Source organism: Mustela erminea, chromosome 7 (assembly GCF_009829155.1).
Source record: "Mustela erminea isolate mMusErm1 chromosome 7, mMusErm1.Pri, whole genome shotgun sequence".
Lineage (NCBI taxonomy): Eukaryota > Metazoa > Chordata > Mammalia > Carnivora > Mustelidae > Mustela > Mustela erminea.
Genome location: NC_045620.1, coordinates 101455085 through 101480226, shown reverse-complemented (window position 1 = coordinate 101480226; position 25142 = coordinate 101455085). Strand labels below are relative to the sequence as shown.

The 25142-nt window shown below is 54.4% G+C and overlaps 4 protein-coding genes across 5 annotated transcripts; 1 reads left to right on the top strand and 3 right to left on the bottom strand.

Annotated features, from left to right (window-relative positions):
• Window positions 1-954: 954 nt before the first annotated feature.
• Window positions 955-6341, top strand: TMEM150A (transmembrane protein 150A). 2 transcript variants are annotated; one of them, XM_032352650.1, is made up of 8 exons: window positions 955-2190; window positions 2696-2876; window positions 3337-3384; window positions 3727-3813; window positions 4394-4461; window positions 4782-4909; window positions 5117-5294; window positions 5569-6341. In XM_032352650.1, the coding sequence occupies exons 2-8, from the start codon at window positions 2812-2814 to the stop codon at window positions 5808-5810; spliced, it is 816 nt and encodes a 271-aa protein (XP_032208541.1). In that variant the 5' UTR covers window positions 955-2190; window positions 2696-2811; the 3' UTR covers window positions 5811-6341. The 2 variants fall into 2 exon arrangements, with proteins under 2 accessions (XP_032208541.1, XP_032208542.1); XM_032352651.1 differs by lacking the exons at window positions 955-2190; window positions 4394-4461 and having other exon boundaries at window positions 2800-2876; window positions 3337-3525.
• Window positions 6316-8874, bottom strand: RNF181 (ring finger protein 181). Its single transcript, XM_032352652.1, has 5 exons — window positions 8732-8874; window positions 7967-8097; window positions 7678-7787; window positions 7420-7494; window positions 6316-7142 (listed from the first exon to the last, which is right to left on the bottom strand). The coding sequence occupies exons 1-5, from the start codon at window positions 8815-8817 to the stop codon at window positions 7083-7085; spliced, it is 462 nt and encodes a 153-aa protein (XP_032208543.1). The 5' UTR covers window positions 8818-8874; the 3' UTR covers window positions 6316-7082.
• A 2497-nt stretch (window positions 8875-11371) lies between these two features.
• Window positions 11372-18666, bottom strand: VAMP5 (vesicle associated membrane protein 5). The gene is made up of 3 exons (XM_032352654.1): window positions 18560-18666; window positions 12283-12420; window positions 11372-11821 (listed from the first exon to the last, which is right to left on the bottom strand). Exons 1-3 carry the CDS (start codon window positions 18560-18562, stop codon window positions 11612-11614), a joined length of 351 nt encoding a protein of 116 aa, XP_032208545.1. The 5' UTR covers window positions 18563-18666; the 3' UTR covers window positions 11372-11611.
• Window positions 18667-20540: 1874 nt separating this feature from the next.
• On the bottom strand, window positions 20541-23957 carry VAMP8 (vesicle associated membrane protein 8). Its single transcript, XM_032352653.1, has 3 exons — window positions 23787-23957; window positions 22269-22427; window positions 20541-20983 (listed from the first exon to the last, which is right to left on the bottom strand). Exons 1-3 carry the CDS (start codon window positions 23787-23789, stop codon window positions 20840-20842), a joined length of 306 nt encoding a protein of 101 aa, XP_032208544.1. The 5' UTR covers window positions 23790-23957; the 3' UTR covers window positions 20541-20839.
• Window positions 23958-25142: the final 1185 nt, after the last annotated feature.

The following is a 25142-nucleotide window of genomic DNA, read 5'->3' as shown; positions in this document are numbered from 1 at the left end:
AGGGTTTTGAAATCACTTGTGTACATAAGAAAAGTGAAGATTAAATGCCTGCCCTAAAGTCATTCAGCACCACAGAATCAGCACTTGAAATCTCATCTCTTGCTTTGCCTTGACTATTTTAAGAACCTCCTGGTTGGAGCATAACAACTAGACCCACATAGCATTAGAGCTGGAAGGGACTATTAAAGATGTCTGCTCCCACTCATCTGATAAGTGACTCCACCCTACCAAGTACCATGAATAGTCCTTCCCTATTAGGGAGTTTTATCCTGGGGTAATTCTACTTTAGGGACTGCTGAGATTATTCTACTAAGCCAAATTTGCCTATTGACTCTAGAGTGCCCATCTTACCCTCACTTTATGTTAGAATAGCTGGTTTCGGACCTAAGTAGCTTCTCAGGTCTTCCTCATGGTAACACTGGGACAGGAACCCAAACCTAGTTCAGCAGGATATACTAAGTGCTGACTAAGACTTAAAAAGCTTCCAATGAGAGAGGAAATGCTGAGGGTTCACAGCACCATTGGGCAGGTGAGGAAAAGGTGCCTGCTCCAAATGAGAACACCTGGGCAGAAAGATGGTGCTTCTCTGTGAATTGGAAAGCAACCCCTCTGTGTCCTGGGACACAGAGCATGGCTGGCAAAAAGTGGACTGGATTTTATACCCCACTGATGCTTCAGCCAGGTATTGTACAGTGATCACTCTGCACAACCATCGTTTGTTTTGTTTTGTTTTTAAAATTTTATTTGACAGAAATTGAGGGCACAAGTTGGGGGAGGGTGGTCAAGGAGAAAGAGAAGCAGGCGCCCCACTGAACAAGGAGCCCTACACGGGGCTCAATCCCAGGACCCTGGGATCATGACCTGGGCTGAAGGCAGATGCTTATTTAACCAACTGAGGCCCCCAGGAGCCCCTGCTCAACCATATTTCTTGGCCCTGCTTTATCTATTTGTCCTGAAGTGACTGAGGAAAGTGCTCTCCAACAGATTTTTGGTTTCCATTTTTACTTTCCATTGGGTCCAAAAAAGGTTGCACCTTCAAGCCCTTGTGCAGTTTATCTGCTCCATTTCTTCTTCACAATACATGGCCCCCTGTTTCTGCACATTACCTCTGACTCTCCAATGCTGCCAGACCTAAGCTTCCCCTGCTCCTAGCTGTCTGGGTCCATGTTCCCTTCAGATAACCATCTGTCAGCCCAGGTGTTGTCTGACAGGGTTGCCAGCACCTGCTGGGCTTCTTATAGTGCCAGACACACTTTTAGTATGTGAAAACTATTCCCACCCTTTTCACCAATGCCCAAGTAGGTACCCGTGGCCTGTACATTTTGGTAAAGTCGGTGGTAATCTATTCCCACACTATTCTGTTTCCTCTTCTCAAATTGCTTAGGGTCTCCAATCTGCCTCTCCTCTCTTGCTTACCAATACCTGGCCATGTGTGACCATGGGTATCCATTGGTCTCTGTGGCTTTGAAGTAAGTGTTCATCAGCCAGGAAACATGTTTTGGACACTGACTTCTGGACAGTATTCTGTGTCCCTGGACACTTGAAAATAAGTATCTGATGAATTGCCGAGCCTAGGGAAACATAAGCCAAATCCAGGGCACTTGAATTCAACAGCCAAGGCTTTGTCCTCCCTTTTTTCGCGGACCCGCCTCGCCTAGAACAGGAAGACACGAGGAGCCGCGTTGAGCGAGGTTCCCCCAAGTCTCACTATCGGCCAGTCCGGGCTGCAAAAATGTGCCCAGCGGCGAAGGGAGGATTCCTCCAGGCTTATGCGCGATGCCAATCACAGCGGCGCAGCCCCAGAGCTTCCTGCTCCCCCGAAGCTCCCACCTCAGAAACAAGGTAGGGGGACTCTGGGCACCTCGGAGTCGGAGCCTCTGCCCGAGTCCCACCCCACAGCGCCCAGGACCCCCGAGGTCCGGGCACCGCCCACGTTTCCACCGCCCTCCGGCGCGGGGGCTCGGGAGTTGTAGTCTCCTGCCGAGCGCGGGCGCGGGGGCCGGGGCAGCGCGGACTCCACGTCCCGGCGGGCGGCGCGGCGCGGCTGGGGCGCTAGGGGCGGGGCCGCTCGGCCCTTTAAACCTTCCAGGGCCGCTCCGAGGGCCGCAGGCAGAGACCGCGCCACGAGGGGCCGAGCGGGGCGCGGCGGCGGCGGCGGCGGCGACGACGACTGCGGGGCGCTCCGGGGAGGTGCGTACTGGGCCCCTTCGTGTACCCGGCCCTTGGGAGTCCGCTGGGGAGGCTCCCGTCCCCAGCTCTCGGGGGGCCCCGTGCGCCCCGCGCGCCCCGCGGGGCTGGGGTTCCTGCGCTAACCCGCCTCTCCCCCCGGCCGCCGGCAGTCAGGTGGTTGCCTGCGTGCGGTAGCCGCTCCGCCGGGGCCCGCACCCGCCCGCAGGCTCTCCCTGGCGCGGCCCGCCGTGATTACCCTGACTGCAGCCCCTCCCCCGGCCCGGTCCCTCCGGCTTAGAAACGGGACACCCTCCCCAGACGTTACGGCCCGGCCTGAGAGTCTGGGCGCACCGATGGCATGCGGGTGGAACGTGGACACCCACGGCGGAGGCCACAAGGTGTCCACGTTCTGGCGCAGGCTCAGACCCAAATGTGGGCGCTGTGAATCCGGTGCTGGCCACCTTCTCCCCACACTGGCCGCAGCCAGACACTGGACCCTGGACTTTGACCTATCTCTCTCCACCAGGCCTGGGCCGCTGATGGTTTTGGTGAAGTATCTTAAGGCAGCTGGGCCGGCCCCCTCTTTCCCACCTACCTCTTGTCCTTCCCCCCACACCACCACCACCCTGGCTCCCCTCCCTCATGACCGCCTGGATCCTCCTTCCTGTCAGCTTGTCAGCATTCTCCATCACGGGCCTATGGACTGTGTGAGTAAAGAGGGGGAGGGGAAGGGAAGGGAGAGAACAACTAAGGGACAAAATGGGCCGAGGCCGAGGGGGGCTGGGGTCCAGCCAGGACCCAACAGGAGCTCAGCAGCACACACAGAGTACCCTGTCCTGCTGTGGGCCCCAGGGTGGTCTCCAGGATCACTCTAGCTGTCTCCAGAGCCTGGCCTGGTGCCTGGGCACACAGCCCCTCTAGACAAGCTGGCACCACTGCTGTCCAGTAGTGTGACCCTGACAGACCTTCTAGCCAGGGCCACTTCGAGGTCCTTGAGTTTGGGCTATGCCGTGGGTTCTCTCGTGGTATCAAGCTTCAGGGCCGCCTCAACTTGAGTCCCCAGCCAGGACAAAGGCTGAATGGGGCCAGAATGGGGAGAAGAAAGCCTGTGGCGGAAAGCTGGGCTGGGAGGGCCATGGGTGTGAGGTGACAGCTCTGCTCCTGCAGGTATGCCATGGCCGTGATGAACCGCCACGCGTGCCCTGTGGAGAACTGGTATGGCGCACTCTGCAGACAGCCTCCCTCTAAAGCTCCCTTCATCTCTGTTCCTTCTCGGGTCAGGGCAGCTACAAGTCAGACGGAGACCCTGGGCCTCACTGCTCTTAACTGACACTGGCAACGCCTGCCGCTCCCCAGGCATGGCTCCACGCTTGTCTCCCTGTTTCCCACTGTCCCTTCACCCCTTTGGCTTCTGCCTCAGGCCGGTTCTGGGGGGTGGGCTCTTCTGTCCCTGCCAGCAGAAGTCTGGGAGGGCGGTTCCCAAGAGGGCCCGAGGCTGCGGGCCAAGAACCTGGAAGAGCCCCTTTTCCCCAGGCTACTCTCTGTCCTGCCTGCCAGGTCCTACAACGAATCCTGCTCTCCTGACCCCGCTGAACACGGGGGCCCCAAGACCTGCTGCACCTTGGATGACATCCCGCTCATCAGGTAGAGCCAGAAACCAGCAGGTCAGGGGGACCCAGGCCCTTGGGCAAGACCTGTACCGCAGTCTCAGCAATAAGGAGAGGATTGAGATTACTTTTAACAGCCCTCCGTGCGGTCACTGTGTGCCATGGTGCAGAATGCACTTCATGCACAGTACCATTCAGTCCTGCCCGCATCGGGGCAGCTGCCGTTCCTCCGTCTTATAGGCAAGAGAACAGACTGAGGCATGTCCCCATCCCGGTCACACAGCTGGGAAGTGGAGGCACCTGGACTGAAGCTCAAGCCCTCCAATTACGCAGCCGCAGTTCTGGCTCAAGGGAAGCCAGACTGGCTGCAGGCCTTGACAATCTCAGGGAGTCCAAGGAGTCTCAGGCATTCTCTCACCCATTGCACAAATGAGTTCTGCTTTGGGGGAGGGCCTAGCCTGGGGGCAGCTGTGTGTGATACACAACCGGCCCATCTCATAAATCAGTGGCTTGCCTGCTAAGGAACAGGCACAGATAAAGCAAGAGACAGATGGGCCAGAATAGGGGTGCTAGTGCTCCTGCCCCTCTCTCACTCTGTCCTTGCCCCCCACCCCCAGCAAGTGTGGCACATATCCCCCAGAGAGCTGCCTCTTCAGCCTCATTGGCAACATGGGTGCTTTCATGGGTGAGTTGTGCCCTCAGCCCCCAAGCCAGCCCAGTCCAACCCACTTCCCCACCCCCACCCCGGAAAGGCCCATGAAACTCTTGTTCAGTGTAGCCCACCCCACCAAGGGCTAAAGCAAGAGAGACCATTTGTCTCCCTTTCCTTTAACAAGGGCCAAAGGCTCCCACACAGCCACCCTGCTGGCCAAAGCCTGAGGAAACCCAGTTCACTACCTGCCCTTTATTCCCTTTCAGCCCTCAAGAGTGTCTGGGGGGTGGGGGGGGGGTAGTTGGTGGGAGGAGGGCACCAGTGCTGGCCCCACCTGTGCTCTCTTCCCCCAGTGGTCCTGATCTGTCTGCTGCTGTATGGGCAGCTCCTGGAGCAGAGTCGTCATTCCTGGGTCAACACCACGACACTCATCACTGGCTGCACCAATGCTGCGGGCCTCGTGGTGGTTGGCAACTTCCAGGTGTGCCCACCTACCTGCCTCTTGAACTTTCACTAGCGGGGCCTGGCTGTCTGCAGCTGCCCTCAGTCCCCTGAAGACTGACACCAGTGGCAGAGCTAGCCCTTCGAAGCTGAGGGTGGAGAGAGAGGGGCTGGAGGGCGGAAGTGGGGTAAGAGGGGTGCTGGAGGTGGGGCTGCTTCACAGACCAGCCCCTCTTTCTGGGCCCAGGTGGATCATGCGAAGTCTCTGCACTACATCGGAACTGGTGTGGCCTTCCCCGCCGGGCTGCTTTTCGTCTGCCTGCACTGTGCCCTCTCTTACCATGGGGCCACTGCCCCCCAGGACCTGGCTATGGCCTACCTGCGGATTGTGCTGGCAGCCATCGCCTTTGTCACCCTAATCCTCAGTATCCTTCCAGGACAGCCGGGTACTCCTCCTCTAACCCAGCCTTCCCACACACACACACACACAAGCCCCAGGTGGTGGGGGTGGAGGGAGGGGTGAGGGGTGGGGGAAGAGGTCGGCATACATATAGCCAGAAAATACTGCCCAGTGCGGTTTCTTTCTTCCCCTCCCAGGTCGTGAGAGATGGCTTTTTGCCCCAGCTTAGCTCGCTGGGAAGATAGGAATGTCACCAGCTCCCACGTGTCCTACCGCACACTTCCTTAGCCCCATTTCAGGCGGTGTCTTCTTTATGCATGAGAGCTCTCAGCTGCAACATGGGGCAGCCCTGTGCGAGTGGGTATTTGTGATTGACATCCTGATTTTCTACGGCACCTTCAGCTATGAGTTCGGGGCAGTGTCCTCAGAGACGCTGGTGGCGGCCCTGCAGCCTGCCCCTGGCCGGGCCTGCAAGTCCTCTGGGAGCAGCAGCACCTCCACTCGCCTCAACTGTGCTCCTGAAAGCATTGCCATGATCTGAGGTCTGGGGAGGGTGGCTGGCCCAGCCTCAGCAGCTCCCCACCTCACTAACTTTGCATTTATTTTGTACCAAAAACGATGTTGAAAAAGTATTCTGCTGGGACAGAGGGTTCCTTGCTGCTGAAGGAACCGCCATCCCACACCCACCTGTGCCACAGCGGAGCGGGCCAGGCAGCTGCGTGGGCTGCACACAAGCTACTCCCTGACTCTGCAGTGTTGTTTTTATGAAAGGTCACCTATCCTCACTCACCCAGCCAGCCCTTCAGGTGCCTTCTACTCCCCAGTGCTGAGGCCACACCACTGGGGGTTCCTGCTGCAGGAATTGGGGGCTGGTAACAGCAAGAGGGATAGAAGTCAGGGAGTGGAGGGGGGAGTACTACTTAGTCTGTGGGAAGGCCCTCTTTTGGGCCCACTGAGCTGCACTGGGATTCTTCACTCTGCCCTTTACTTTCTTTTGGGCAAATAATACAGCAGAACCACATGGGTATTTTAGTACTTTTTTTTTTATCTATTAAAAGAATTCTAATTTGCATGTTTGTAGTCTGTTCAATAGAATCAAGCAAGGGCCTAAGCCAGGACAGCTTTCCCTAGGCAAAGGATAGGAGGAAACCCCTGTCCTCAGGGAGAGTCCTGGGTGCCCACTGCTCTTTTGAGAGCTGGGCTGCCAAGAACAAAGGATGCCTGGTGCCATCCAAATACCCCTCAAGGGCTTGAAACCCTTTCCAGACCTTTAAACAGTGAAGAACTGACCTGATCCTTCCCCCACTCAAAGTGTGGTTTGAAGTTTGCTTCCTTAGTAAGGGATATGGGGGGTAGGGGAGGGTGTGGGTCACCCATAGAGCAACTTTAAAATGGTAGGAGCAATTTTCACAATGAAGCTAAAGAAAGCTTGTGGGATTCCAAGGTTGACTAAAAATTGCAGGGAAGAGAGAGGTAGGCTAATTTTTCTTTACCATCTGTAAGTAGCCAGTGGATGCCAGACCCTGACATGATTTCTTTCCAACAATGAGCTCATAGGCCCAAGCACTGGCTGGTCCAGTGACCAGGTTCTTAATCCAGGCTCCACTGCCCTCGGGCCAGTGGGCTGGCAGGAAGGGACACATAGCCTAGTGCTTTCTGTGGTTCAGGCCCATCTTCTCCAACAGCATTTAGGGGTACAGAGCCCCTACCCAGGCCTCTGAGCAATGCAGTGCAGGGTGGGTAAAGAAATCTTTAATGAGGGTTCAAGGTACAAGAGGAAGATGTGAAGGATGGGTGGTCAGTCCCAGGCAGCTCATGTGTACATGGCTCCGTGAAGGTTCTCAAGTCGGTGCTTTTGCTGCTGCTTGCGAGCCTGAAGGAAAGAGGGCACACTGGGCATGGGCCATACCTGAAGGCCTGTGGGCGGCACGATGGGACAACTATCGTGGGGCTGCCTATCACTGTTTTCAGGCCCCTAGCAGGTACATTGCCAAGGCTCTTGTCCCTTGCCAAAGTCACCAGGAAGGCAACCAGAGCCAGCGGCCCTGAGGCTTACCCAGGCCTGCTAAGGTAGGGAATGAAAACATTAAGGACAGGGCCTGAGGGGTTCCCATTACCACCCATCCTCTCCACTTACCACCAACCCCTACCTTATCTCGTCTGTGCTCCTCATAAGTGTCATCATCAGTGGGCAGCTCATGGCGGCACAGGGGGCAGGAATTTGTCTGAGAAAAGGAGGGCAGTGTTTCAGTCCAGGTATGGTCTTCATAAGCGAACACCTGTCCCCCCGCTCCCAGTTCCCATCCCTACCCCTGTCCCTTCCCTGATCCCCTAAAAGTCCATAAACAGGAAGAGGCTTGAGAACTGGGCTCAGGGCAGGGTGAGGGGTGAGAGAAAGGAAGCAGTACCTTGCTTAGCCATGGTAGAATGCAGTTGGAATGGAAGATGTGATGGCAAGGCATCTCAATGGCAGTCTCCTCCTCCTCAAATTCCAAAAGACACACGGGGCACTTGACCTCTTTAGGAGGGAGTGCTGATCAGGAGAGCTGCTACAGGCCTTACCTCCCGGCTCCCAATCCTGAAGGACATTCTTGCCCCAACCTGACCTGGAAAACTGAAGGGCTAGACCAGTCTAGCTTGGGAGAGGGTGGGTCTGGAAAGCCTGCCCCAAACACCAGCAAGAATTAATGTTCTTACCAGCCTGAGAGCCCCTGATGACTGTCCTGGGAAGGTTCTCAACCACAGTCTTGGCAGCAGGTGGAGGCAGGTGGTGATCCCAATCTACTACCAACCCCAAGTCTTCAAAGTCCATCCTATTGAAAAGTGACCTGGGAAGAACAATGCATGTTCAGAACCAAAGAAAACCATACTTTCTCTGTGCCCCCACAATCCACTAAGCATTAACAGATAAATATACCTTGAACAGCTACTAATAACAGCTACCCCGCAAATTGCTCGGTAGATAAAAAGCACAGTGAGAAATGGCTTCCAGTTTCTATAATACAACCGCAATCATGAAAGCTGTTTAGTCCCATTTTTACACATGAGGCAACAGGCTCAGAGAAGTTACTCGGACCATGCAGAAATCACCTGGTAAAGCCAGATGCCAAGTGGCAGTGTTGACTTCCCTGCCTGCTCCTAACGAACGCACCTACTCACACCCACAAGGCCCCTCCCCTGGCCCCATGACCCGTCTTCTTCAGTACCTACTAGAACCGGCTGCCCTCCCACGCCCAACTCGCCCCTGTTCACCAGCTCTAGTCTTTCCTACAGTCCCCTTGCCCGGCCCAACCACGGATGACCGAAATGATCGACCTTCGTCGAATCTCATCCCCGGACTAACTCTCCAGATTATTCATCCGTCCTCCCCAGACACTCTGCCCCATGTAATCCACCTTCTCCAGCCAGCCCCAGCCCAGAAACCTGCCACCTGGGCCTCCACTCCTAGCACCGCGCGCCCACCTTGCGAGCTCCAGCAGCATATTGGTTCGGGCCTCCTGCTCGGAATCCAACGGCTCGCAGTCGTGTTCATCAAAATAGGACGCCATGGCAGCCGGGGTGTCTGACACAGCCCTCGCACCCTGATGGACTGCGGCCCCGGGGCGCTGGCCAATAAGCTGCCAGGCTTGAGAGGGGAAGGCCAATCAGAACATCCGAAAGGCGGGCACAGAGACTCGATAGGGGCCGAAAGCGGAAGTATTATTTTTGCTGCCTCTCGTTGGCTCAAATGAATCAGGTGACCAAACGCTAAAGCCAATGGCAGGGGATGAGGCTAGTCCCAAAACATCAGTTTTGGTCGCCGAACCTAGGGTAAGTGAGGTGGGAGTGACGTGCGGTTCTTGTCCACAGTGTCCTGGAAAGCCAAGTGTCGGGGCTTTAGGAGTCGTCAGTCCGTTCTGCGGCTCAGAGGGCCTAGGACATGCAGGTGCTAGAGGCCCTCCAGAGAGCAAGGCGCTGGCTCAGGGGCTCAGGGTACTAAGAACCCGGATCATAAGCGTTCTCGCTGCTCTGCCTGATGCCCGCCGAGTACTTCTGCACCTGCTGCATTCTGGGTAGTTCAGGAGTCCGCTCTTGATTCCCCTCTGACCCACAAAACAAAAATGTCCTTATCTCTTCTGTGTTAGGAACAATAAAGAGTGGGGCAAAACCCTCCCACCGAGAGAGGGAAGATCCCTGCTGGGGAATCTGGGGCCTTACCCGCACAGGGAACTCTGTGTGACCTTCAGCCCCTTGCACAGCCTCTTCCTCTAACTTCTGTGAAATTAGTGGCTTGAATTCAAAAAGTTTGCATTCCTGACCACCCATGACTATCCTGGAGAGAGAACGAGAGGTTGCAGCAGGGGGAAATAACCCTGCATCAGATACGTACCCTCAGAGAGTCTGATTTAACTGATCTAGGCCCCATAAGGCAGTTGTGTAGGCTTATGTAGGTTAATGTGTGGTGCCCAGGCATTCTGCAGAATTGGATTTAAATCTTAGCTTTGGTACTCACTGATCTAGGCCTGTGGCTGGTATTTTTAGAAGTTCTACTGGTAATTCTAATGTAAGGCAGGGTTGAGAACTACTGCAGTAAATGATTTGGGTGATAGCTACCATTTATTTAGCATCTAGAACCATTACATCCATGGATGTTTTACACACAATATAAATAATCCTCACAATTGTTCTGGGAGTTAAGTATGTCCCTTTTTACATATGTGAAACCCAAGCCTCAGAAGTGGCCTGCCCAAATTCGCATGGTCTCTAAATGATGTTGCTGACCAAGTAGGGTGCCAAGTGTTTTTCTCCATCTTTCCAAAATGAAGATGGTCATAAGCCCACTGGAAGTAACAAGCTCTGTGAGAGGTAAAGCTCCACACAACTCTTGGTTTCTTTCTTGTTTCTCTGTCAGTAGCCCTCACTTTACCTAACAAGGAGCTGTTTCTGTTACACACTTGACCCTGAATTCCTCTCCACCCACACTTGAGTTTGAGGGCAGTCAAGTAGCCCAGGCAGAGACTACTCACATCCTGCAGTCCTGGTAGGGCTTTCTTTCCTTCTTCCATGGCCTTTACCCAGTCATCTTTCCTGTGACCCTGAAGCCCTGCCAGCTTAGCCCTGTGTGGCCCTGGAGCTTTGAAAAGGCCAAATTCTTTCCTATAGGGCAAGCTCTAGGCTATCCTTTGTGATGGTGCATTACAGGACCAGAGAAGCCCTTCCCATTTTCACGGCTATCTGTCAGGTGTAAAGCTTGAGGAAGAACGTAGGAGAGAACTTGGGACGGAATATACAGAGAGGGAAAAGTCTATTCAAAAATTAGAGCCTTTAAAAAAAAATGAAAACCTTGGGACACCTGAGTGGCTCAATCATAGTTATGCATCTGCCTTCTGCTCAGGTCATGATCCCAGGGTCCTGGGATAGAGCCCTCACTGCGCTCCCTGCTTCTCCCTCTCCCTTTGCCCCTCCCCCCTGCTTGTGCTTGCTCTCTCTCTCTTTTGCTCTCCCTCAAATAAATAAAATCTTTAAAAAGAAAAAAAAAAGTAAGAGCCTTATGAGTAAGCCTTATAAGTAAACACCTTTGAGGTGCTTTCCTCTTCTGGAGTCCTATTCTGAGCATTCTCAAGACATCAGAAAAAGAACAGATTTCATTCTGAGAGAAACAGGCTCAGAAGGCCCTGGTTGAAGGGTCTGGTTTGGGAGCCACTCTGTCTTTGCACCTGCACCCCAGAAAGATCGGTCTAGGTAGGTTTGGATCAAGTACAGAAGGAAGAGGAGCGATGCCTGGGTGGCTCAGTCAGTTAAGCGTCTGCCTTTGGCTTAGGTCATGATCCCAAACTCCTGGGATTAAGCCTCAAGTCAGGACCCCTGCTCAGTGGGGAGCCTGCTTCTCCCTCTACCTGCCAATTCCCCTGCTTGTTCTCTCTCTCTCTCTCTCGCAAATAAATAAATAAGTAAAATCTTTAAAAAAAAAAAAAAAAAGGAGGAGGATGGGGAGGAAGAGGAGGAGAAGAGGAAAGGGGCCACCTTCCAGGGCTGAAGTCCTTCCACCGACTCTTTAAACAACCCCAGGAGTTGAGGCAGAGGAGGATGAACCAACTTGAAGAACTTTGTGGACACACACACTAGGTTTTAACCAAACAGCAGCTTTTACTGAGCTCCAGGTGGGGCTGGCCTGTCATGGCCAGTGCAGCAGGCTGCCCTCAAAGGCCCGTCTGCGGGGTGATAGGAGATACAAAGGTGCACATGTCAAGGTTGCTCTTCGGCGCTCAGTTGGGTGGCTCAGATGTGAGCAAACGCTGGGGTTTTCTGGAGACCAGGACCAACCAGTGTGGCCACTTGGCCTCTCCTCCAGGCCCAGCTGGGTCAGTCCCCAGGCCCCGAGGCGGCACCTGTGTCCTGGGCCTGTGCGGCACTGCTGCCCCCACTGCTCTGTGGGAGAAAGATGACCAGCAGCACGATCAGGAGGATGAGCAGGCAACCGCCCAACACCAGCCCCAAGTAGATCCGGCAACGCATGTTCTCCCAGCGCTTCTGCTGGGCCAAGGTCTTAGTTGTCTTGCTGAAGGCGGAGCTCTGTGGACATCCCCAGACACAGGGTGGGAGTTAGTGGTTTCCCTGAAGCCCCAGGGCCAGATTCTCCCAATCCTCCTTCCCTCCCTGCCCCTCAGCAAGACCTAATCTCCTGCATCTTCCCAGCCTGTCTGCTCCCCTTCTCTACACAGCCTGCCCTGGGACCCCCCCAGCTGGATTCCTGGTCACAGACCCTGGTGTAGCCTTTGATTCACACCCCTATGGGCTCATGCCCAGCTAACAATACCAACCCTCAGCTTTTAGGCAGGTCCGCAGCTTCAAACCAAGGACTTCTTGCTTCATGAGGCCTGCCTGGAACTTATCTAGGCTATAAGCCTATAGGCCCCACGCTGGCCCTCAGGCCCCAAGAAAGGCCTGGAGACCCTGAGCACAGCCTGAGGACTCTCTCTGAGGATGCCCCGTGGCCTCTCCCACCCCCACCCCTGCTTCCCCAGACCTCACACCATGTCCAGGAGTTGGTCCGAACGCTGTTCCAGCTCCGCCAGCTTCCCATCGCGCTCCAGGACCTTGTCGAAGTTGTTGAGCATGATCTCTGTCACCTCATCCGCCTGCCGCTGGCACCGTTCCAACTCTGTCCCTGCCTGGGCACCAAGCCCAAGGTCAGAACTGCATGAGACCCCCAGCTGGCCTTCCTCTGATCCTGAGAACCAGTGGCCCCCTTGCCCACACTGTGGGGGGGGGCGTGGGGGGGTAGGGGGAATAGCAGCTTTCAGGTAAGGTTATGACATGTATAGAGTGAAGGACTGGTCTCCTGAGTGTGTCTGGCTTGCCTCGGATCTCACAGGCTCCTCTCCATGCCCATCAAGGCAGGTCCAAGGTCAGCCCGGGCTACAGCATCTCAGCTTCCTCTGAGATGCCCCAGGATGGAAACTTCCCAGGACCTCACCCTCCCACAAAGCAGACACTCTGCTCACCTGCTCTCGGATGGCCTCTACCCAATATGCACACAGTGGACACGGACCCTGGGGCTTCCTACTGGCCTAAAGAAGCAGCGAAGAGCAGGGAACCGAGCTGCATGTCTAGAAGCCAGACAGGGAGGAGATCCACCCCGTAGAACTAGAAAGATAATTTTGGACCACCACACATCATAACCTCTACCTAACCCCACAGACACACACACACACAGAAACAAACTAAAAAGATCAGACCTCTCTCTGACTGACTAGGCCAGTTCTGCTTCCTGGCATGATCTACTCCCGCATCAGTGCTCAGAACTGATTCCCTGTCTGCCTGGAAACCTCAGCCTCCTTGGCCTCTGGTCTCAGCCTTCCAGCTACCCGGGATCTTCACTGGGGTCCAACTCACAGACACAAAACCAACTCTTAGACCTCTCAGTTTAAGCAGCAACCACACTTGACAAAAGAACCCAGCTCATTTCAGAGGACTAAGCAGGGAGGTGCAGGACCCAAACGTGGGAGTGCAGGGAGTGCTGAGAGAACAGGGGAGAGAAGAGAGAATGCGTCACAAGCAAGAAAGGGGCTGGGCTTTGGACACATGCGACCGAGAGACCCAGGGTAGGAGGCCCCAGTAAGACCCAGGAAGAGCAGGTTCGGGGATGTGTCAGGGAGCTGAATCCCAGCAGATTCACAAACCACAGCAGCTGCCTCCTGCCAGTCTAGTCCCCGACAGCCCATCCCTGTTCTCATCTCCTCTCCACAGAGCACTGGCCAAGCTCCCTTTCCTGCCAGACCACATTGCCCATTGTCTGCAACTGACATTTTGGCACTTGACTGAATTCCACTTAAAACCAAAGAAAGGAGAAGTATCTGGTGGTCACAGAGGGCCACTCCTACTCAGGCAAGAATTCACGTTCAGGATCCTTGCAGCTGCCTTGCACATGGCCTCCAAGCATTCCCAGTATATGAGTCCTATCTTCCCAACTGGACCACGAGCCGCAGAAGAAGGGACTACCTTTGTCTGCTCCCGTCCCAATGGCCCAGGAGGCCAGCACAGCGCTGACCATTACGAAGACTCAGAGTGATCACATTATAGCCTCTCCAAAAGCAACTCTCATTTTTTTAAAGGATGTTATCCTAGTGTGTTTATCCAGCCCAGCTGGAGTTTAGAGGGGCAGGCATCTGAAACCCAAGTAGGTCAATATTTACCCATGAGCTAGAAAAGCAGCCTGCTTGGAGAGGGGGCAGGCAAATCATGCCAGAGGTGTGCACTCACAGGCACGGGGAGCCGTGACTGGGGAACAAGGAGCAATAATGCAGACAGCAGGGTGGCTGCCCACATCTATACCTCTTCCTCAGTCAGCCATCATTGCCACTATTCTTCCTACCATGGTAGTCAACAAGCTCACACAGCCGTGTTCACACAGTCCCAGGCATCCCCACCTTCCTAACAGTCCAAGGCCAAAACCTGAGAATGGGCAAAGATTCAAAATGACAGTCACAGCTAGAGGTTGGTGGCCTGCTGCATATTGTGTTTTCCGCTATGAAAACTACAGCTGTTGTTCTCTGATGTTCCAGCACAGGATGACACTGGGTCACGTTCTCCAGGAGAGTGGGCTGTGCTTCCCACTGCAAAGCCAAGTCTGTCCGGGCCAAGGTGGGACCAGGCCGAAATGAACACATTTGCTCCAGGGAACACAGCGGCCTCCGGCTTAACTTCCTGGCCCTCCTTGGCCCTCCCCGAAACAGAGGAAAAAGGACACTGTATGCACAGGTCTCCCCTGCTGGCATGGGGAGAAATAAGGAACTACAGGATGTGGACGGAGATAAGGGACCAGGGGACAGGGCCACGCTCCCTCCAGTGGTGGTGAACTCAGCATAGTGCCAGGAACACACACAGCGGACACAGGGAAAAAACATTTCCAAATGAATTGTGCCTGTTCTTAAGAAGCTCACTATGTGCTGGGGGAAAGAGACATATGTGACCCTCTTAGGGAAGAGGGGAGGGTTGTGCTGTGAGGTAGAAACACTGAGTGCTGGAGCCCCCCTCAGAGAGTGGACTCCTACGTACTGAGACAGCCCAGGTGGACGAGCCCTTGCAGGATGGGGTGGAGCTGGGGTTTCGGGCAGACACAGACCAGGCAGAGGGTAATGGTGAGGGGCAGGGTGGGGCCAGAGAAGACACAGAGTGAAAGTCCAGAAGAGGGCACTGACTTAGAGGGAAGACTGGAACCAGACCTAGTGTAGACTTGAGCCAAGGGGGAGGGAGGCTTCAGAGTAATTTCTCTAGGGGCTCCTCGGTGCCTCAGTCGGTTAGGCATCTGCCTTTGACTCAGGTCATGATCCCAGGGTCCTGGGATCAAGTCCGCATCCAGCTTCCTGCTCAGTGTGTGGGGGGGGGTCTGCTTCTCTCTCCCTCTGCTTCTCCCCCTGCCCATGCTCCCTCTCTCTCTCTCTGTCAAACAAATAAATAAACAAAGAAGAAGGAGGAGGAGGAGGAAGAGGAAAAAAGAAGAGGAAGAGGAATAAGAAGAAGAAGAGGAGGAGGAGGAGAAGGAGGAGGAGGAAGAAGAAGCAGAAGAAGAGGAGGAGGAGGAAGAATAAGAATAAGAATAAGAATAAGAATAAGAATAAGAATAAGAATAAGAATGGGGCACCCGGTTGGCTCAGTGTGTTAAACCTCTGCCTTCAGCTCAGGTCGTGATCTCAAGGTCCTGGGCTCAGCAGGCAGCCTGCTTCCTCCCCTCTCTCTCTGCCTACTTGTGATCTCTCCCTCAAATACATTTTAAAAACCTTAAAAAAAAAAACCAACAATCTTTAGAAGAAAGAGAAGAAGAAGAAGAAGAGGAAGAAGAGGAGGAGGAATTGGAATTTCTGCATTCATGGTAGACTGGTATGGATGGCAGCGGGAAAACTCCGGGTGGAAACACGCCACCAGCAAGGGTGTGAAGGGTCGCCAAGCTCGTGGGGACCAGAGAGTATAGAAAGGAAGGGTGGGTGAGAGGGATGCTTCCCAGCCCTGCCAGGGTCTACAGAGCTGAGGGCGTGCCTTGAAGTAGGGAGCAGCCGCGTGGTTGGCAGACAGGGGGGTGGTAGTTACACAGGAAATGTTCTCCACAGACCGTTACCCTCTGTACAGAATATCCTGCCTACAACCCTCAAATATCTCAGGTGTTTCAAGGCCAAATAGTCTTAGTTCCTCTGAAAACAAAGTTTTCCAAACCTCCCTGTTCTAACTCTCCTGTCCCCCTTCTCTCTCGGGGAGTGCTGAAGAAACACTATTCCAGCTGTCACCACTGTCCTTGTCAGAGGATGGGGGCAACGAAGGGCTGTAGCAGCATCTTCCTAGGTCAGCATGCCCCTGAGCTCAGAGCTAAGGGCCAGGGCTCTGCATCGCAGCCCTGGGTTCCCTCAAATCTTGCCTTTGCCCCTCACCCACTGTGCAAACTTGCCGACCCTCCACTTCCTCATCTATAAAGTGGCGACAAGAATGGTATCTACCATGTCAGCTAAGGCATGTGATACGTTACAAAGTGCTTATCACAATACCTGACACATTCTGAATGCTCAATAAATAATAGCTATTATTATGGACAGAGCCTGAGTTTCCCTCACTGATTTTTTTTTTTTAAGCAGCCAGATCTCAAGAACTCTACAATACCTGCGGTCAATAAAACCTCTTAAATAATTTTACAAAATACAAAGCCAAGCAAGCTCTTCCTTGTTGCAAACGTGTGCACTTACTTGTCTCACAACTAAATACAGAACATCACCTGGGTCTTCACTAACCTGCACAGAGTTCATTTCCACCAGGCCCTGTAGGCCATTGAGAAGGTTTTATGTCTTGACGGTGAAAACCATTCAACAGGCACGTATTCTGAGCGAATACGCACTTTTCTCACCTGATCTCCTTTAATCCCCGCCACAATCCACTGAAGGCATGTTATTATCCCAGTTTTGTAAGAAACTGAGGCTTAGAGGAGTGGAGTCCTCTGTCCAAGGTCATAACAGCCAGAAAATAGATGATCCGGGAGTGGAACCCATGTAGACTCCAAGAATGACATTTTTAACCATGGTGCTAAAGTGAATGCAGGTAAAGCAGGGGCTCAAATACTTTAGCTGGCTGGCCAAAGACTCCCCAGACTTTTTAATGCGGCCAAATCAACCTGTGTGCCTCTGAGGGAAGCCCGTGGCTCAAAACCCACATTCACTGGACTGTGCATGAAAGAGGACCATCTGTAGGATGAATGAATTCAAGCCCTTACCCATTCAGGTTTCATCTTTCCCATCACTGTTCTGCTCCGTCCCCTATACCTGTCACCACATACGGCACCGAGGAAATGCCCAAGAAATGCTTGTTGACTGAATGAATCAGAGAAGAGGACAAGGAAGAAAGACCAGGCAGGGAAGGGGTGGGAAGAAGAAAGGCAAAGAGCTGGGGCCAGAGAAAGGGAAAGGTGTGAAAGATACAGAGGGATGGGGCTAGGAGCTGGGAGAGGAGAAAGATCAAGGTATGCCCCCCCCACCCCCACCGCCAGGCTCTGATCCACTGTTGGCCTCAGCTGAACCTGTGAGAGTGCCAGAGTTTTCCAGTAACACCCCCCCTCCAATAAATTATCCTGGCCTCAGCCTTCATTTCAGGAGTTTCCTCTTCTCCGAAAGTGCTCAAGGCCGACTGGAAGCCCACCCCTAGCCCTGCCTGATCCCTTGCCCTGCATGCTGGGAAGTGGGCTCCAAGCTTTGTCCCATTCTTGGAGCCTCCCTCAGTTTCCTGGCGTGGGCTTAGAGCTCAGTGCAACCTTCCTGCCCCGCTTCCTCTTCCTGCCTCTGGTTCCCTAGAGATGAGGCCATCCAGACATCTCGACCCCCAGCCAGGCCACATCCCTCACACCTCTGCCAGCTTCACCAGGGCAGAAGCTTAAAGTCCCTGGCCGGCTTCCTGCCCAGCCCATCTTCCCAGGAGTCCAGGGGATGGAGGAAAGTTATTGGCACCACCTGTTCCTGACACCTTTGCCTTAGAGACAGCAAGTGGGGACACAGGCCAGAGTCTGCAGCAGGAGTGAGGGATGACTCACTTCAAGAATGTGTCCCTGGGTAGAGGTTAGGAGAGAGCCAGGACTGTGCCACCGTCTGATAACTTCAGGGGAACCTTTAGGGTAAACATCTCCCTTTATCTTTCTGCAGAGGAAGGAGTGTGCCCTCCAGTACCCTGCCATGGGGCTGGCAAGCCCTCTCCCACCCCATCTGCTCAGGTTTCCAACTCCCGGGCCACACTTGGCTTCTCACAGCTCCAGGAAGGGCTGAAGAGGTCATCGCATTACCTACCACTCCTCAGGAGCCGGTTCTGAGCGCGCCAGGGCGGCTCTGGCACTGCATCTCCCTTCACCTCGCAAAGACCCAGTAAGGCAGGCATTGCTGACCCCACTTCACAGATGCGGAAAAGAAGGCTCGGGAAGGTTAAGTGACTAGCCCGGGGTCACAGAGACAGCAAGTGGCCACCACCAGGATCTCAGCCCGGAGTCTGACTCCGAAGCCCGAAGCCTGGGCTCATAACCCCTTGGCTCAGGGAGGAGGGAAGCTGGAGTCCTGCACACTGCGCGCCAGCGGCCAAACTTTCCCTTCCCAGCCTGCGCGCCCCCAGTGGAGGCGCTGGCCCTCAGCCGGCTCCCGGCCGCGGCCACCACACTGGGGGGGGGGGGGGTGGGGGGGGAACAGGCGCGGGTCCCGGACGACACCCCCGCCCTCGGACTTCATCCTCCGGCCGCGCACCCCACGTCGCCCTCTGTCCCCCGGCCGGCCGGCTCCGCCCCGCCCGGTCCCTCACCATAGCTGCTGCCGCCGCCTCGCCAGCTCGGGCTCCTCTGTCGCCCGGCGGCCGCGGTGCCAGATACCAGGGAGGAAGCGGAGGGGCGGGGCCGCGGCCGGCGGGGGCGGGGGGCGCGCCTGCCCGGAGCCGGGACCCAGACGGCGGGAAAGCGAAAGCTGCCGGCACCCGGCCCAGCCTCCGGAACTGGGGGACTCGCGCCTGAGCAGCCTGGTGCTCGCGCTGCACGCTGGCCACACGTCGGGGTCCCAAGCTGTGACCCGGGCACAGTAGAGTGGGCTCTGGAGCCGAGGTAGCGCTCGTTGCACAAGCATCTGTATCCGTGCCAAGGCTGGGCACGGCGCTAGAGACGTCTCGAACAGCCAGCCGGGCCGGGTCTCTGCCACCTTGGGTGAATGCGTTCGCCAGTAACCAAAATCTGAGTCCCGGGAAAGTTTTGAAACGAAAGAAACTTTATTCACAATCAACATTGTGAATGCACTACCTGCGGCTGAACTGTGTATTTCAGAACGCTACCGCTGTGTTACAACTGTATGCACATTTACACAAAGTAGGTTGTGCGAATTTCTCCTCAATTCAAAAAGAAAACAGACTCCCACGGAGAAGGTGCTAGTTCAGGCTTTTCTGTATTTCCCTCTTCACCACAAGGGCAGCTGCCGCCCTGCCCTCATGTGACCCTGCTCCTCAGTGGGAGGGAGGATGGGCGAAGCCACCCTTCCAGAGCCTTCCTGAGCTGAATCTACTCTTTCTCCTTCTCTCCTTCCAAAGCTGCAGGGGGCGGTCAGAGACGCCTGCTCTCCAGCCCACCCCAGCCACCCCCAGCCTCTCTTGAGGAAGGGGGTTGAGCCTGCGTGAGTACAGCCCACATTCCCACCCTGGGCAATCTAGATCCCAAGGAAGAAGTTTCACCCCAGTTCTGTGGACTCTGAGTCCAGGAATGACCTGAGGAGAGAGGATGCCCACAGGTCGGTCTATCATAGGAGGACAAAGACTGTCCTGAGGGCTTTTCTGTGCTTTTTTTTCCCCTCCCTGGTTTCCAGAAGCTGATTTGGCAGGAGGAGTCCCAAATCCTGCCTCCCAACCCTGATCCTTCTACCTTCCCTCCCCAAAACAGGTTGTTTTCAATACTGGAAAGTTGTAAAGGGACAGAGATGGCAAGAACCCTTTCCCCAAACCAAGACAGAGGAAAGAGTGACAATGAGGTGGAACCTGGCGGGGGTGGGGAGGGAAGGCCAAAGACAAAGAGGCCCATTGTACATGGAGGGGAAGGAGGGCCATAGGCCTTGTCCTGTGACACTGACTGGGTTTGGCCACGAGACATGGGGAGAGATGCTCGCCCCCTCAGCTGAGACCCAGAGGCCCTGCTAAGTCCCCAAAGGGCAGGGGCAGACAGAAGACAAATAGAACTTCACAGAACCAGGGGCGCCTGGCTGGCTCAGTCGGATGAGCACATGACTCTTGAATCCAGGGTCGTGAGTTCAAGGTCCATGTTGGGTTTAGAGATCACTTAAATTAAAAAGAACAAAAACAAACAAACAAACAAAAATAACTTTGCAGAACCAAAAAGAAGGAAAAGTGACCCAGCTCCTCCAATCCCTTACTCTAGACTGCAACAGGGCCACACAAGAGAGATAGAAGGAGGCCCTCGCCTGTCTCGGCTAACACTTCCAGCAAAGAAGTAATAAAAGGGACATGGCAAGACCCCAGGGGGACATACTTAGGGGTCTTGCATGCCGCCCTAAAATGGTTTTGAATTTTCCACATGTGAAGAGCCTCAGAAAATTCTGGTTCTTGAGACCTCTGACCAAGAATGGAAATAACAGAAGGATGGAAGACTCCATCTTTCTTCTCCAAACATACACTGTCTACCCCTCCAACCACGGGGCCTCAAATAGGTGAATCTCAGGCAGAGGGTGTCCCCAGAGAGAAAAGAAATAGAAGAGCCAAAGGCAAAACGGAAGGGGAGAAATTACCTCACATGTGTAGGGATACCGAAAGGTCTTTATTGCCCACCGGCCACCATCCGTTTCCCAGCCACAGGCTGGGCTTTCTGGGTGTGTCTCCAACCAACTCTGGGGGCCCATGAAACACAGCCACAGTCCAGCTTTCTCCTTCTGGGGGGCCAAGGAGCCTGGGGCAGACAGTGTGGTAGAGGGGCCCCTGAGTGAGGGGCAGGAGGACGCAGCAGCACTCCCTGTGGGCAAGGATGGGAGAGAGGACCCTTCTTGGCACCCGCTGTGGAGGGTTGCCCTGAAGAGGAGGGCGGGGGCGAGGGGCTCCCTAAGTTGGGATGGCATGGGTGGCAAAAAGCACGATGAAGAGGATGATGATAAAAACAATCACGCAGATGAGGACAATCATCTTCACGTTCTTCCACCAGAACTTCCGAGCCACCTTCTGCGATGTGGTCTTGAAGTGCTCCGACTGTTGGGGACAAGGCAGAGTGAACCAGGGCCTCCTTCCACCGGAACAAGAGGACAAACAGAGGCCCACAGGCTAGCCATCTAAATATTTACGTGAGCAGTTGATGGAACAGACTGTGACACAAAGAAAGTGCAGTTCTCCTACCTAGACAGATACACCTTCATGACACTCTGATGGGCCAGGCTCAAATTTCGAATTCTGGGGCTCCCCTTGGCCCCTGCCACCCCCCTTCTCTCCTTACCCCTACACTGTCACACACATGGAGGGGTCTTTTACATATGCTCACACCCAGGGATGCGACACTATCTGTACAATCTGCCCTTGGGAGGGCACACATGGGCTGAGGGGCACGAGCTCGAGGAGGCTCCACAACTCCTTGCCCCATGGGAACCGCTGAAGCTGGAGGACAGGGCCAGGGCAGCAGGGAGCTTGGAGGTGAGAGAAACTGTTCTTTCTCCTCAACATGAGCTGCAGGAATTACATTTCCCTGGGCTGTGCTCCCCAGACTCAGCCGTGGGAAGAAATACTAAGTCCAGGGAGACTAGACCCAAGACTACACTCTGGACTTGGAAAGCCACAGTCAGTCTCTCCCTGTGGACATGGAACCTTAGGCTCCAACCTTTGTTGCAGTATTTTGTTGGCTACCCCCTCCCTGAGCAGCTGGCTTCAGCCCCTGGCTAGAGAAAGAGACAGAGGAATGAGGTCTAGCAAGATGTGTGGGAGATATTATTCTAGCCTTCAGCTAGCAGAGGACCCTTGGATCAAACAATTTCACTGCTCTTCCCAGCTTCCTTTTAAAGCAGACTCAGCAAAACCCTAGCAGTTTTCCGCCCCCTGCCTAGTAACTCCTAGAGAAGGCCAAAGGCCCTGGGAGGAATTTTCAAGAGTCAATATTTTTGCCCTGGGAAGGTCAGGCCCACATGATTGTCAAGCGCAGCCTTCAAAGGGAAAAATCAGTTTCAAGGGAGAGAAGCCTAAGAATGCGAGGGCTGACTGGGCCATCTTATCTGTCTCAGAAAATGCCTCCAAGAGTCAGCTCTACCCATTCCCCCCAACCACTGCCAAGTCCCTGGAGGCATTCCCTGGACCCCAGTACCAATCAGTGGAGTAGACCAGAGTCAGAACTGTGGACTTGCTTGTCAGTTCCCCCAAACAAGTGAAAAGGCAGACTTTTCATTTTGCCCCCAACACCACCAACCCCCCAAACCCAACAATCCTCCCTCCCTCTCTTCCTCTACCCTACCCTCCCCCCACCCCCTCCCCCGGGGTGGGCTCCCTATCTCACGGTGGCTTCCAGATCCTCTGTCTTGTTGCGGAGATGTTCCAGGTTTTCTCCTCGGGCTAGGATCCGCTCCACATTCTGGGTCATAATATTCTTGACACCCTCCACCTCACTCTGCAGGTTCCGCACTTGATCATGTCCCCCACCTCCACTGGTCTCCTCCTGGACAGCAGCACAGGGGTTAATTAGACCAAGTGGTGGAGGAACCGAGTGTCAACCTCAGAGGCCAGGGGAGGGGAAGGCCTGAGGTGGACTTTTAGCTTTTTTTAATGCCTCAACTGTTTACAAAGAGAATGTTTTCATGTATTACTCATGTAATCAAAAACAAGTGCATTTTGAAGCCCCAGAAGGTGAGCGCTGATGTTAGATAGACTAGATCGAGTTTCTTTTCAGGTTCTCAAGGCCCCTGACGAGGAAAAGAAACACAGCCCTAAATTCCACTCCATGGTTGCCTTGCTCTTCTGATGTGGTCAGAGGACCTGGCATCTCATGACAGGGGAAACCCACCACTATTTATCAAAGGGTCCTCATTAAAAAATATGTGTGCTGGCCGGCAGAACACCATCAGGGGGCGCACAAACCCCCTCTCACTGCAAGACAGTAGCTGAAGAGAGGTTTGGGCCCCAGGCGGTCCTGAAGCCTCCTTGCGGGGACCAAGAGCAAGAGCAACCAGGCTCCAAGGCCCCCACCAGGCCGCCTGAGGGACGGCCATTGCGCCATGAACTTCTGCTTTGCCCACCGCATAGCACCAAGTGCAGGCACCCAAGCCACCACCGCCTGCTTAAGCAGATATTAAATAAAAACAGCAGCCTGGGTGTTGAGGGAAATGGAGGGCAAGTCCTCCCAGGCTGTTGATAAGGTTTTGTGAACAGGGAGGGAAAAACCAGTATGAGGCTCCTCCCTCCCTGACCCACTCAACCTCTGAAACAGGCCGGGAACCCGGGGTCCAAACTAGACGGATTATCACAGAGAACCAACTTCTGGTTCCTTTAGAAACCCTCAGCTTTCTTCCTCATGTTTAGAGAGAGGGGGCCACCGATTCCTTAGACTCCACGGGGAGACAGATTCTTGGAGTTTCTATATGGGGATAAGGTGAAAGGCAGCCGGGCAGAGCTCCCGCCGCGGGCTTGGAATCTAACCCCAAGAACTTCGGAGGTGCCGCCCGGGGCTGTCACAACTCCCGGCTGGCGGGCGGGCTGGAGGAGGAGATGCAGGGCCTCTCAGCAACTCCCCGCCTGGAATTCGGACACCCCCCTCCCCCCGCCAACCCCCACCGAAACCCTGCTCCAGGCCAGCAGCGAGGTCAGGGCAGGGAGGGAGTGGACAAGGAGCAGGAATACCCGCCCAGGCGGCCGCGAGCTTTCCGCAGCCAAGTTGTCAAAGCAGAGCGGCCGCAGCCAGCGCTGGCCCGGTGCTCTGCCTTTGCCACCAGCTCCCCCGATCCCCGGGCCCTCCACTCCACCCCCAGGCCACACTGGCTCCTCTTTGAATCAGCCCCTTTCTGGTTCCCAGCGCGCTCACCATGTCTCCCGGCGGCTCGGGCCTGTCCGCGACGGGACTCGCCTAGTCTGTTTCCTCCCGGGCGGCCCTCGCTTCACTTCCTGCTTGCTCCAACTTTCAGCCTGCCCCCGCCCGCCTCGCATCCCGAGACGCGCCAGCCTCACCTCGAGCAGGTTCCCCCAGGTAGGCGGGCACCCTCCATCGCCCTCCCAGTCTCCTCCCAAACCAGGGCTCAGGCTTAAAGCCACAGGGCTCCTGGGCACCAGAGATTGTCTAACTCGCCAGGAGCAAGAGAAGCAAGATCAAACAGCCCTCCTAGGTTTCTTGAGGCTGGCCTCCTGGTCTAGATGAGGAGACTGTCTCTTTTTTCTTTTCTTTTCTTTCTTTCTTTTTTTTTTTTTAATAATGTCCTGAATATCTGATCCCAAATCTTAGAGACTGAAGTCAACTGTAAGTACCTCGCCAGGGGTAATTCACATGGAAACAGAACACAGAAATGAAAATTTCTTTCTGGCAACCGCTGTTCCCTTGTTGGTGGTTAGGCAGAGAGTATTAAAACCCCACAAGTCTGGACTGCTGTGATCCTGGGCCATGGTGTCAGAAAGCTCTGGGTTACTAGCTGTGTGACCCTGAGTGACTCTCTTCACCTCTCTGGAGTTTGCAGGTGCTAATGCTGACCTCAGAGGACAGTGGGGAGGTGTAAAAGGACAGCATAGACAGTGTGCCCCACACGGTGTCCAGAAGGAAGACCTGTCCACTGTCAGAACCAGGAAATGCTAGTTTACCAATCCCTTCTTTCTTTCCAGAGTGCAACAGTCCCTTCAGGAGCCACAAAGAGGGGTTGGTGAGTCCCATCAAAAATGGTCAGAGCCTGCCCTTGAACAGAAAAGGGCCCCAGGGCAAAGGATTTTTCCACCACCTGGCTGGCTCCAGGCCACAAAAAATCTAGTCTTCCTGGATGATGTTTATCAAGACAGAACACTAACAGGGACATGCAAGAGGGAACAAACATTCCTGTCCCATCCCAGAAGTATCAGTGTCAGTTCTGAGAGCGAAACTTCAGCTTCTCTAACACATACTTTTTTAAAGGAATTAACAAATTTTAGATCTCTGTTTTTTTTTTAATTGAGATGCATTATTCTACTTTATAATGAAATCTTATCTCCAATTAGATGAGATTATTGTAGTTTGCAAATCTGAAATTTGACGGACAGTACCAGCCTGCTTTCACAGAGAATGTAGCTGTCTCATTTCTCACTATCCTTAGAGGTAGGTCAGAATCCTTGATCTGTCCTTGCACTGTCCAGTACAGTATCCCCTGACCACATGTGGCTGATGAGCACTTGAACTTTGGCTAGTCTGAATTGAGAAGTGATA